At 40.1% G+C, this 12,994-nt stretch overlaps 5 protein-coding genes across 6 annotated transcripts in view; 1 reads left to right on the forward strand and 4 right to left on the reverse strand.

The window, feature by feature from the left end:
- The window catches only part of LOC129818704 (poly [ADP-ribose] polymerase tankyrase-1), a 107,051-nt gene extending 106,412 nt beyond the window's left edge, over window positions 1-639 (reverse strand). For both annotated transcript variants that reach the window (XM_055874858.1, XM_055874857.1), the window contains exon 1: window positions 179-639. In XM_055874858.1, coding sequence (XP_055730833.1) covers window positions 179-608 — 430 coding nt within the window. In that variant the 5' untranslated portion in view covers window positions 609-639. The remainder of the gene's footprint in view (window positions 1-178) is intronic.
- Window positions 640-4,807: 4,168 nt separating this feature from the next.
- LOC129818706 (heat shock protein beta-11-like) lies at window positions 4,808-6,013 on the forward strand. Its single transcript, XM_055874864.1, has one exon. The coding sequence runs from the start codon at window positions 5,177-5,179 to the stop codon at window positions 5,804-5,806; it is 630 nt and encodes a 209-aa protein (XP_055730839.1). The 5' UTR covers window positions 4,808-5,176; the 3' UTR covers window positions 5,807-6,013.
- A 1,859-nt stretch (window positions 6,014-7,872) lies between these two features.
- LOC129818705 (heat shock protein 30-like) lies at window positions 7,873-8,611 on the reverse strand. The gene has a single exon (XM_055874863.1). It carries the CDS (start codon window positions 8,571-8,573, stop codon window positions 7,929-7,931), a length of 645 nt encoding a protein of 214 aa, XP_055730838.1. The 5' UTR covers window positions 8,574-8,611; the 3' UTR covers window positions 7,873-7,928.
- Window positions 8,612-9,577: 966 nt separating this feature from the next.
- On the reverse strand, window positions 9,578-10,544 carry LOC129819145 (heat shock protein 30-like). Its single transcript, XM_055875706.1, has one exon. It carries the CDS (start codon window positions 10,361-10,363, stop codon window positions 9,719-9,721), a length of 645 nt encoding a protein of 214 aa, XP_055731681.1. The 5' UTR covers window positions 10,364-10,544; the 3' UTR covers window positions 9,578-9,718.
- Window positions 10,545-11,380: 836 nt separating this feature from the next.
- LOC129819146 (heat shock protein 30-like) lies at window positions 11,381-12,192 on the reverse strand. The gene has a single exon (XM_055875707.1). The coding sequence runs from the start codon at window positions 12,152-12,154 to the stop codon at window positions 11,510-11,512; it is 645 nt and encodes a 214-aa protein (XP_055731682.1). The 5' UTR covers window positions 12,155-12,192; the 3' UTR covers window positions 11,381-11,509.
- Between the last annotated feature and the right edge of the window lie 802 nt (window positions 12,193-12,994).

Here is a 12,994-nt window from a genome sequence, read left to right on the forward strand (position 1 = left end):
TAGTAAACGAAGTTTGTTGGCTAACGTTAGTTAGCTAAGAAACTGAGAAATTTAGCTTTCAGAAGTTAGACTAAGAAAATGTAGCTAGTTAGTTAGCAATTTACTCAAGTAACGTTAGTTGGCTAGCTATGTTAGCTAAACAAACCAGCTCATAGCGAACATTCGCCATCGACGTTACCTGCAGCGAAGTGTAGCGGAGTGGATTTTCGCCCAGCCATGTCCTTGGCATTCACGTTAACCGTATCCACCAACCTCTTCACCCGCGATACGTCCCCATTACGACAGGCTTCAAACAGCTCTCTGAAAGTCCCGCAGTCGCTGCCCCCGGGGCTGCTATTGCTACCTGAGTCAGGACTAGAGCCAGCGCTGCTGCTACCCCCGGTGGTAGTGGAGTTGCTGCTGCTTAGGGCCGGGGCGGGGATATCGGGGGAGGCCGGAGTTAACTCTGGATCCCCGGCGCTGTCTACTTCAGCACCCGCTAGCACCGAAATTATGCCACCACAGGGAACGGGGGGAGACCCCGGAGGAGTGAGTGAAAGAGAAATACTGCGAGGTGGCGAGGATATGCTCTGCTTTTGCTGCTGGGAAGAGCGACGAGACGTCGCCATTTTTACAGCAGTCCCACTGGCAACAAAAAATATATTGGCTAAACTTCCTGGAAGTGGAGACGCTAACTTCCGGTTTCGAATGTCAGCAGTGCAAGTCGCCCACGAAAATATTTTTAGAACTGGTTTTCAAAGCTGTTTTTTTTTACACAGCCTATAGTTTAATTAAATTGTCTGATTAAGGAGCTTGTTATTCAATTGACATAACAGTTTATTTTTTCTCTTTCAACCGAATAGAATAGACATGACATGGGTGAGACTTTCTCTCCTACTCATGCACAGCAAATTCTATGGTTTTATAACTATTCCATGGTCTGATATCTTATGTTTTTAGTGTCAGAGACAATAGTGTGTATAACTTCTAACAGCTACTATAGCTATATTATAATCAACCTTTACACCTTTGCACTGTACGCAACCCTCAAAATAGCAGAAATAGACTGTCATATATGATAAGGAAGATTCATTTCACTGAACACAATTTCCCTCCCGTCTGTGAAATTCAGTGTGCACATACTGCACGATGAGTCATCCCCAGTATTTCCCTATGCAGATCACATTTTTCACTTAATCTAAAGTAGCCTGAATCACCAGCAGGACTGCCTGTCCTGATATTGACATGGACGAGAATATGAAACATATCTAACAGGCAATATCTGTTTCAGAAAAAAAAAACTTTATTGCATGACTTAAATAGAAAATGACATTTTCAATGAGCAGTTGAACTCAGTGACAGTCAGGTTGGCCTAATTACTTTTTCTGCCTTGACATTCAGAGCCTTGCAAATTACATGAAAGCTATTTGAATAACTATAGTCTATAGTGACAATGGTGAAAATGTACATTCTGCAACCATTCCGGTCTTACCCATTTCAACATTGTAAGCCTATGGGTTTTGGCGTGTATAAGGAACAATTATGGGAGAAGTACTCTTGACCTGGAGTGCTGGGAAACACACAGGGAAGAAAATATACTCAACACAGATAAAGGACTTCGAATATGTGCCCTGCTTCTTCTATTACTGAACAGATGAAGAAAATGACTCATGTGCAGGGTGACACCCAGTGGAGAACTGTGGCAAAAACAGGAATGTTCCTGAAGACACTGGAGCTCCAAGTGGCAGGATAAACACTGAACAAAAATATAAACGCAACATGTAAAGTGTTGATCACATGTTTCATGAGCTGAAATTTAAAAAAATACCTGAACGTTTCCATACACACAAAAAGCTTATTTCTCTCAAATGTTGTGCATAAATGTGTTTACATTTCTGTTAGTGAGCATTTCTCCTTTGCCAAGATAATCCATACACCTGACAAGTGTGGCATATCAAGAAGCTGATTAAACAGCATGATCATGACATAGGTGCGTGCACGTTGTGCTGGGGACAATAAAAGGCTACTCTAAAATGTGCAGTTTTGTCACAGAACACAATGCCACAGATGTCTCAAGTTTTGAGGGAGTGTGCAACTGGCATGCTAACTGCAGGAATGTCCACCAGAACTGTTACCAGAGAATATAATTATAATTTCTCTACCACAAACTGCCTCCAACGTCGTTTTTGAGAATATGGCAGCACGTCCAACCGGCCTCACAACCGCAGACCAAATGTAACCACGCTGGCCCAAGAACTCCACATTCGGCTTCATCACCTGTGGGATCATCTGAGGGGATGCAGAGGAGTATTTCTGTCTGTAATAAAGCACTTTTGTGGGGAAAACCCATTCCAATTGGCTGGGCAGGGCCTGGCTGCCTATGCCCTCCAAGGCCCACCCATGGCTGATCACTGCCCAATCATATGAAATCCATAGATTAGGGCCTAATGAAATTGTTGCATGTTGCGTTTATATTTTTGTTCAGCATAAAAGCTGTGAAACTCCCACTGCTGAGACAGAAACCAATGCAACCAATACAGTGCCATCTCAGAGCATGAAGATTCAACATTGACTGAAGATCAGTCTCCACATCAAGGCACAGAATAATCCATTATCTGCTGAGGAGTAGGTGGCTGAGAGAGTGGTGCCCATCAACTGTAGCCTGCATGTGAGAATACAACAATCCCTCAGCTCACAGACAGAGGGCAGCACCACAGAAGACAGCACCACAGACACACAGGAAAATGGATAGACAGGCTTCTAATCTTGTCTTTGTTTTTTGTCATATGTTTTTTATAACATTATCTCTGGAATTATGTCTCATATGTTTAGTTTTGTTACCCAATAAAATGTGCAAAATATATGTATTTTTGTGTACCAATAAAAAGCACAAGCTGTACTTAATAATTTTTTAACTTATTTCACATACAATATTTAAGTCCCAGTCTTTATCAAGTAATTGAAAAGGACCTGCTGTAACTCTAACAAAGGTCTGTGAAAACCCAGATATCTTATGTCAGGCTTCCCCCAACTGGCAGTCCGTGGGCCAAATGATTTTATACGTTTTTTTGTTTTTTATTTTGTAAACTAACGGACATAAAAGACTGTAAAAACTCCAGCAAATCATCTCCAAGTTATTTACATTTTGGAAATCTATTACAAAGTATTACCACGTACACTGAGTATACCAAACATTAGGAACATCCTTTACCCTAAAGAACAGCCTCAATTCGTTTGGGGCATGGACTCTACAAGGTTTCAAATGTTGACTTCAATGCTTCCCACAGTTGTGTCAAGTTGGCTGGATGTCCTTTGGATGGTGGACCATTCCAGATACACACAGGAAACTGTTGAGCGTGAAAAACCCAGCAGCATTGCAGTTCTTGACACAAACTGGTACGGCTGGCACCTACTACCATACCCTGTTCAAAGGCAATTACATCTTTTGTCTTACCAATTCACCCTCGGAATGGCACACATACACAATCCATGTGTCAATTGTCTCAAGGCTTAAAAATCCTTCTTTAACCTGTCTCCTCCCCTTCATCTACACTGATTGAAGTGGATTTAACAATTGACATCAACAATGGATCATAGCTTTCATCTGGATTCACCTGGTCAGTCTATGTCATGGAAAGAGCAGGTGTTCTTATGTTTTTGTTTACTCAGTGTTAGCAGATGTGTGGAAACGGGCGGAACATAGTGTAAAAGACGATTGGTTTGTCTGTGCAGATTAAGATAGCCCGAGGATGATAGCACAAGGGGTTAACCATGTGACTGCGTTTTGTCACAGTTCACACTATAATGTTGGGCTTTTAACTGACTTGCCTAGTAAATAAAATGTGCTCCTTCCTGCAAGTTTCCATACAGCTGACTTCCTGCAGATAGTAAAACCAAGGGATGTCTCACATGCTGCAGTCACACTCAAACGGATCTTAGCTATACGTCCAGTCTTATGACTAAGTCACACAAGGACAATTTTTTGTAAATTTAGAAAAAACACTAGCCTATAACAAGAGACAATTTTTAGTAGTAGAGTAGTAAAGTAGTAGTAAAGCGGGATAGCATGACTAATTTAGTAATTTTCCACAACAGTACAAATTATTTGTAATTACAGTATGTTCCGGGGCCCTGGCCATCCGCTCAATAAAAAATCAACCCGTGGCTGAATTTAGTTGATGATCCCTGTCTCGTGTCATAGTCCTGATTTAGATTCAGCCCTCTAGCGGCTCCTTCAAAAGGCTCAGTGTGTTTCATCTGATACCGTGGTTTAGGAATCAGTAACTCCTTCTTCTCATATAACAACTTCCTGTATGTTCTCAACATTTATTGATCGAACATGGCAATAATCTGTGTCCACATCAAGTTTCCTTTGAAATATTTCATTAACTTGGAGAAGTTGCTGGAAATAGGATCTTAGCTGTTTTTGTACATTCAAATCGAGCATATTATTACATTATAGATTGTGACTCATTGTGCACACTATGAATACACACTATGAATAATCTTTTGGTCGTGTGATGTTCTCTCAACAACCACAACACTATATTTAAAGACAGAGTAAGGAAGCAATGTTGTCAGTGGGTGTCAATTTCAGAGTCACATCCAAGAGGATGGTTGAGGGAAGTTGAATACTGACTCAAGCTATATTACTACAATATTAATACATTTACTACATGTCATATCAATAAGGGGAAGGGCACTTGTAATTCCTTTTATGTCTGTATCCCTTTTAAGGCAGAACCATATGTTATAACTGTTATCTTCATAAGTACAGTGATTTCAGGAAAATGTTGGATTTGTTGTCATGGGGAAAAGGTTATTCATGGACAGCATGACAAAGCAGCTGTTGTAGATTACTTGCTCACTTTGTAGGCTACTCTTATTTAAAGGACGTTATGTGGCCCTGCGACTCGGACCTGCTTCAGTGGTCACTCTGTAAATAGAACAACGATATATCCCTAAGGCATTTGGCAGTCAGACTGCACTATTACCCGGGGCTTGTTTTGGAGAATGACAAAAGTTGCGTAGTCATAACACTCAGACATTGGAGTCAGAGGAAAGCTACTGGAACTTTCCATTGGACAGTATAAAAGCTGTGAGCCCTAGTCTGCTCTGGACAGAAGCTCGCAAAGACACAATCAGGGAGAAGAGACCAACAAAGACTAACAGAAACGACGCAGATTTGATTTTGAATATGCTTTGCCCCAGCATGATGCAGTCTTCCCTCAACCCAATGAGCCCAATGGGCCCCTTCATGGACTTCCACTGGCCCGTCCGCAGCCTCTGGCCAGAGACCCGGCCTCTCTTCTTCCAGATGGAGCAGGAAATGATGCGAAACATGCAGGAGATGAGGCACAATATGGAATATATGCAACGACTCCACCAAAAGATTTTCGAAGACATTGATGGCCCGTTATCTTTAACTGACTTCAAGCCCATCGCTTTCCAGATGGGTAAAGAAAACAACCGCTTTGCCCTGACACTGGACACTAAAGACTTTCCCCCAGCGGATCTGTCTGTCAAGCAGGTGGGCAGGAAGCTGAGAGTCAGTGGGAAGACGGAGAAGAAGCAGGATGACGGGAAAGGCTCCTTCTCTTACAGATGCCAGGAGTTTAAACAGGAGTTTGATTTGCCTGAAGGGGTGAATCCTGAGACAGTCACCTGCTCTTTGAATGATGGACAGCTACAGATCCAGGCTCCAAAAGTGGCTGCTGTGACGGAAAGCAATGAGAGAGTGGTTCCTATCACTTGTTCATCAGCAGTAACATCACCTGGGGCTGCCACTGAGAGCACTGCTGTCGAGGCAGAGCCCAAGAAGGACTGATTACGATGACTCTATCATGATATGGCTATAACCATTCATTTTATGTTTGGAAAATTAAAAAAAAACTCCCATGAATACCATCATTTCTGTACTATCACAATGAAATAACTATTTTGTCAAATTTGATGAATTCAACATCAATAATTATCAATGGCATGGAATGTAAGCCAATATTTTAGCATGTTCAATAAAGTTTAGTTTATTTTATTGTGTCCCTGGAGTGGGTATGCTGGGTATGCCCTGGCCTGGTATAGCTGCCGTTTCAATACATGTCTTGAAAATCAATTAGTGGATTGAAAGACTATGTTTTGAAATCATAACAGAGTTGAGTTTTATAAGAGTAATGCAGTTAGTCAAAATGAGCGCAAACAGTTTGCGTGTGCGCATGTACTGTATGGTCTGTGGGTGTCTATGTTAGGATCATATTCACACTCTTCAAATTACGCTAGAGAATGTCTGAGGATCACAGGAGTTGAGTGGTAGTGGTGGTCCCACCAGTACTCACGTTGAGGTCACCATGATATCGCTGAAGAGACCCGGCCATATCGGAACTATTTCTCAACACAATGTAAGTAAAACATTATGAGGAGTGTAAATACTCTATATCAAAAAGGTGACCAACAGGAAATGATCCCAGGACATGAACATGTAACTGAAATGAAAGGTCTGGTGAGATTTGAATGAATTGACAGCTTTTTCCTGATTATGTCAATAATGATTTTCTTATACATGAACAAAAATATGGGCTTGGATCCAGCCTAAATGTTAAATATACTTTCCTCTAGCTAGCATACTGTAAGGGTATCTTTAATTTCAACCAGTGAATTGAACAACTCGATTATAAGTGTCCTGAACATTTTATTGGGCAACAATACGACATAAAGACATTATTTCAGAGACAATCTAATTAAAACAAAATGACATTTAGAGAATTAATTAGCCATACAAGATGTTCTATGAATAATACTTTAGGCCAGGCTTTAGGCAATAGGTATTTTGTCCGTAGACAATTGATCCTTGTGTGTGTCTGTGGTTCTGTCCTCTGTGGTGCTGACCTCTGCCTGTGAGCTGAGGGATTATGGCATCTTCACATTGAGGCAGCAGATGATGGGCACCACTCTCCCAGCTACCTCCTCCTCAGCAGAAAAGGTATTATTTGGTGCATCGATGTGGAAAGTTAACTTTTGATGAGGAATAATGGTCATTATGTTGATATCCATTGAAGAGATCATAACAACTGCAATATTCTGTAAAATGTTATATTTTATTGATTAAATAAAATAGCATATCATATTGATTGTTACAAGATATGAAATATAAATGCATACAGTTTCATAACATGAAAAATATGTATTAGAAAATGTATCATCTAGTGTAATAAAAATCAGTCCTCATGTGAAATGGTGTTCTCTTGTTTCTTCTGTGTGTCTGTGGTGCTTGCCTCTGTCTTTGACAGGAATTGTGGGGGTTTCACATCCAGGCTACAGTTGAAGGGCACCACTCTCTCTGCCAAATTCTACAAGAATCCACTGAAAAATCACATTTTGAAGAAAGAAATGCAGATTGTACAGCATTATGAAATTGGTCATGTGTCGATTTCATGTTATTATGATATTTTTGAAAACTAAATAAATGTTTGTCTGTCATTATGTTTGCCATATCAATTATATACCTCTGTTTTTTAATTACTCAAAATAATGTTTTATAGATGGTGTGAAAACTATTCACCCACATTCACAGGACACTTTCTCAAAAAAGCCTACATTGCAATTCCTGACAAGTTCACAAAACATTTGTTTTCAGAAGTCAGGTTTATAAACATGTCATAAACATGTTAGAATCAGAACATTTTTAGGAGAGCTTTATGAAAATTGAATTTATTGAAAATGTCCAATGAAAAATATCACGCCAGTGAGCCTTTTGGACAGTTAACTTTTGGTAATTATGTTGATATCCATTGAAGAGATCAGTTCAACTGCAATATTCTGTAAAATGTTATTTTTTATTGATTAAATTAAATAGCATATCATATTGATTGTTACAAGATATGAAATATAAATGCCAACAGTTTCATAACATGAAAAATATGTATTAGAAAATGTATCATCTAGTGTATTAAAAATCAGTCCTCATGTGAAATGGTGTTCTCTTGTTTCTTCTGTGTGTCTGTGGTGCTTCCCTCTGTGTTTGACAGGAATTGTGGGGGTTTCACATCCAGGCTACAGTTGATGGGCACCACTCTCTCTGCCAACTCCTCCTCACCAGATAATGGATTCTTTGCTGCCTGGATGTGAAGCTTCCCGTCATGAGCCAGGGAGCAGGTGACTGTCTCAGGATTCACCCCTTCAGGCAGATATAACTCTTGTCTGAACTCTTGGCATCTGTAAGAGTAGGAGCCTTCCCCATCATCCAGCTTCTTCTCTGTCTTCCCACTGACTTTCAGCTTCCTGCCCACCTGCTTGACAGACAGCTCCTCTGGGGAAAAGTCTTTAGTGTCCAGTGTCAGGACAAAGCCGTCTCCCTCTTTATCCATCTTGTAGGAGACTGGTTGGATGGCCACTGAGGATGGGACATTGTCCAACTCTTCAAAGATGTGCTGCTGGAGTTTCTCCATCAGCTCCAGACTGTTCTTGATCTCTAGCAGGTTTCTCTGCAGTAGATCCCGCTGGCTGAGAAGAGGTCGGACCTCTGGCCATAGACTGTGCACAGGCCAGTAGAAGTCCGTCAAGGGGCTGAGGGAAGACTGGAATCCTCGGGAATACAGCATCTTCGGTCAATGTTGAGTGTTGAGTCTTGTGTGTTCAGTGTTGGATGTATTGGTTTCTGTCTCAGCAGGGGGACTTTCACAGCTTTTATATGCTGCCACTTGGAGCTCCAGTGTCTTCAGGAACTTTCCTGTTATTGCCACACTTCTCCACTGGGTGACACACTGCAGGGAAGTGGTGACGTCACTCCAGCCAGCTTCTAAATCAGGTAGTTCAGTAACAAGCTGGATGGAGTCCACAGTCCTGAGATATTATTGGTGCTGTACTTAAAGCAGGTCACCTTTTAATGGTTTCACTGATGAATGGTTCACTTATCTTAAATATATTTATGACATTAAAAAGTAGTTTCAACCATATTACTTTTCACATTAACAGTATGATGGATCATTGGCCATGCATATTCATTGACATGAAATAGTCTCAGCAAATCCCAACAAAATTGGACAAAAGATCACAAGCTACGTTTTAAAGAGAGTTTTTACCACAGGAGTCATTGCAAGAGAGGTTCAAATGTAATTGAACACATTCTAAAATAATCCAGTGAGAATTCATATTTTGAAGAAAATAAATGCAGATTGTACAGCATTATGAAATTGGTCATGTGTCGATTTTATGTTATTATAATATTGTTGAAAACTGATTTTTTTTTGTCTGGCATTATGTTTGTCATAAATTTACGTCAGTTTTTTTATAACTAAAACAATATTTTCTAGGTGTGGAAACGATTCACTCACATTCAATGATATAAAACAGGACAAATGATCAAATAGGACTACATTGCAATTCCTGACAAGTTCACAAAACATTTGTTTTCTGAAGTCAGGTTTATAAACATGTCATAAACATGTTAGAATCAGAACATTTTTAGGAGAGCTTTTTGAAAATTGAATATACTGAAAATGTTCACTGAAAATATTAGGCCAGTGAGCCTTTTGGAAAGTTAACTTTTGATGAGAAATAATGGTCATTATGTTGATATCCATTGAAGAGATCATAACAACTGCAATATTCTGTAAAATTTTATATTTTATTGATTAAATAAAATAGCATATCATATTGATTGTTACAAGATATGAAATATAAATGCCAACAGTTTCATAACATGAAAAATATGTATTAGAAAATGTATCATCTAGTGTATTAAAAATCAGTCCTCATGTGAAATGGTGTTCTCTTGTTTCTTCTGTGTGTCGGTGGTGCTTCCCTCTGTGTTTGACAGGAATTGTGGGGGTTTCACATCCAGGCTACAGTTGATGGGCACCACTCTCTCTGCCAACTCCTCCTCACCAGATAATGGATTCTTTGGTGCCTGGATGTGGAGCTTCCCGTCATGAGCCAGGGAGCAGGTGACTGTCTCAGGATTCACCCCTTCAGGCAGATATAACTCTTGTCTGAACTCTTGACATCTGTAAGAGTAGGAGCCTTCCCCATCATCCAGCTTCTTCTCTGTCTTCCCACTGACTTTCAGCTTCCTGCCCACCTGCTTGACAGACAACTCCTCTGGGGAAAAGTCTTTAGTGTCCAGTGTCAGGGCAAAGCCGTCTCCCTCTTTATCCATCTTGTAGGAGACTGGTTGGATGGCCACTGAGGATGGGACATTGTCCAACTCTTCAAAGATGTGCTGCTGGAGTTTCTCCATCAGCTCCAGACTGTTCTTGATCTCTAGCAGGTTTCTCTGCAGTAGATCCCGCTGGCTGAGAAGAGGTCGGACCTCTGGCCATAGACTGCGCACAGGCCAGTAGAAGTCCGTCAATGGGCTGAGGGAAGACTGGAATCCTCGGGAACACAGCATCTTCGGTCAATGTTGAGTGTTGAGTCTTGTGTGTTCAGTGTTGGATGTATTGGTTTCTGTCTCAGCAGGGGGACTTTCACAGCTTTTATATGCTGCCACTTGGAGCTCCAGTGTCTTCAGGAACATTCCTGTCATTGCCACAGTTCTCCACTGGGTGACACACTGCAGGGAAGTGGTGACGTCACTCCAGCCAGCTTCTAAATCAGGTAGTTCAGTAAAAAGCTGGATGGATTCCACAGTCCTGAGATATTAGTGGTGCTGTACTTAAAGCAGGTCACCTTTTAATGGTTTCACTGATGAATGGTTCACTTATCTTAAATATATTCATGACTTTAAAAAGTAGTTTCAACCATTTTGCTTTTCACATTAACAGTATGATGGATCATTGGCCATGAATATTCCTTGACATGCAATAGCATCAGCAAATCCCAACAAAATTGGACAAAAGATCACAAGCTACGTTTTAAAGAGAGTTTTTACCACAGGAGTCATTGCAAGAGAAGTCAAAATGTAATTGAACACATTCTAAAATAATCCAGTGAGAAAATCATATTTTGAAGAAAATAAAAGCAGATTGTACAGCATTATGAAATTGGTCATGTGTCGATTTTATGTTATTATATTATTGTTGAAAACTGATTTTTTTTTGTCTGGCATTATGTTTGTCATAAATTTACGTCAGTTTTTTTATAACTAAAACAATATTTTCTAGGTGTGGAAACAATTCACTCACATTCAATGATATAAAACAGGACAAATGATCAAATAGGACTACATTGCAATTCCTGACAAGTTCACAAAACATTTGTTTTCTGAAGTCAGGTTTATAAACATGTCATAAACATGTTAGAATCAGAACATTTTTAGGAGAGCTTTTTGAAAATTGAATATACTGAAAATGTTCACTGAAAATATTAGGCCAGTGAGCCTTTTGGAAAGTTAACTTTTGATGAGAAATAATGGTCATTATGTTGATATCCATTGAAGAGATCATAACAACTGCAATATTCTGTAAAATTTTATATTTTATTGATTAAATAAAATAGCATATCATATTGATTGTTACAAGATATGAAATTTAAATGCCAACAGTTTCATAACATGAAAAATATGTATTAGAAAATGTATCATCTAGTGTTTTAAAAATCAGTCCTCATGTGAAATGGTGTTCTCTTGTTTCTTCTGTGTGTCGGTGGTGCTTCCCTCTGTGTTTGACAGGAATTGTGGGGTTTTCACATCCAGTCTACAGTTGATGGGCACCACTCTCTCTGCCAACTCCTCCTCACCAGATAATGGATTCTTTGCTGCCTGGATGTGAAGCTTCCCGTCATGAGCCAGGGAGCAGGTGACTGTCTCAGGATTCACCCCTTCAGGCAGATATAACTCTTGTCTGAACTCTTGGCATCTGTAAGAGTAGGAGCCTTCCCCATCATCCAGCTTCTTCTCTGTCTTCCCACTGACTTTCAGCTTCCTGCCCACCTGCTTGACAGACAGCTCCTCTGGGGAAAAGTCTTTAGTGTCCAGTGTCAGGACAAAGCCGTCTCCCTCTTTATCCATCTTGTAGGAGACTGGTTGGATGGCCACTGAGGATGGGACATTGTCCAACTCTTCAAAGATGTGCTGCTGGAGTTTCTCCATCAGCTCCAGACTGTTCTTGATCTCTAGCAGGTTTCTCTGCAGTAGATCCCGCTGGCTGAGAAGAGGTCGGACCTCTGGCCATAGACTGTGCACAGGCCAGTAGAAGTCCGTCAAGGGGCTGAGGGAAGACTGGAATCCTCGGGAATACAGCATCTTCGGTCAATGTTGAGTGTTGAGTCTTGTGTGTTCAGTGTTGGATGTATTGGTTTCTGTCTCAGCAGGGGGACTTTCACAGCTTTTATATGCTGCCACTTGGAGCTCCAGTGTCTTCAGGAACTTTCCTGTTATTGCCACACTTCTCCACTGGGTGACACACTGCAGGGAAGTGGTGACGTCACTCCAGCCAGCTTCTAAATCAGGTAGTTCAGTAACAAGCTGGATGGAGTCCACAGTCCTGAGATATTATTGGTGCTGTACTTAAAGCAGGTCACCTTTTAATGGTTTCACTGATGAATGGTTCACTTATCTTAAATATATTTATGACATTAAAAAGTAGTTTCAACCATATTACTTTTCACATTAACAGTATGATGGATCATTGGCCATGCATATTCATTGACATGAAATAGTCTCAGCAAATCCCAACAAAATTGGACAAAAGATCACAAGCTACGTTTTAAAGAGAGTTTTTACCACAGGAGTCATTGCAAGAGAGGTTCAAATGTAATTGAACACATTCTAAAATAATCCAGTGAGAATTCATATTTTGAAGAAAATAAATGCAGATTGTACAGCATTATGAAATTGGTCATGTGTCGATTTTATGTTATTATAATATTGTTGAAAACTGATTTTTTTTTGTCTGGCATTATGTTTGTCATAAATTTACGTCAGTTTTTTTATAACTAAAACAATATTTTCTAGGTGTGGAAACGATTCACTCACATTCAATGATATAAAACAGGACAAATGATCAAATAGGACTACATTGCAATTCCTGACAAGTTCACAAAACATTTGTTTTCTGAAGTCAGGTTTATAAACATGTCATAA

Source organism: Salvelinus fontinalis, chromosome 21 (genome assembly GCF_029448725.1).
Source record: "Salvelinus fontinalis isolate EN_2023a chromosome 21, ASM2944872v1, whole genome shotgun sequence".
Taxonomy (NCBI): Eukaryota; Metazoa; Chordata; class Actinopteri; order Salmoniformes; family Salmonidae; genus Salvelinus; species Salvelinus fontinalis.

Excerpts from the sequence above, each read along its gene's own strand:
- LOC129818706 (XM_055874864.1), top strand. The coding sequence starts at position 5,177 with ATGCTTTGCCCCAGCATGATGCAGTCTTCCCTCAACCCAATGAGCCCA.
- LOC129818705 (XM_055874863.1), bottom strand. The coding sequence starts at position 8,573 with ATGCTGTATTCCCGAGGATTCCAGTCTTCCCTCAGCCCCTTGACGGAC.
- LOC129819145 (XM_055875706.1), bottom strand. The coding sequence starts at position 10,363 with ATGCTGTGTTCCCGAGGATTCCAGTCTTCCCTCAGCCCATTGACGGAC.
- LOC129819146 (XM_055875707.1), bottom strand. The coding sequence starts at position 12,154 with ATGCTGTATTCCCGAGGATTCCAGTCTTCCCTCAGCCCCTTGACGGAC.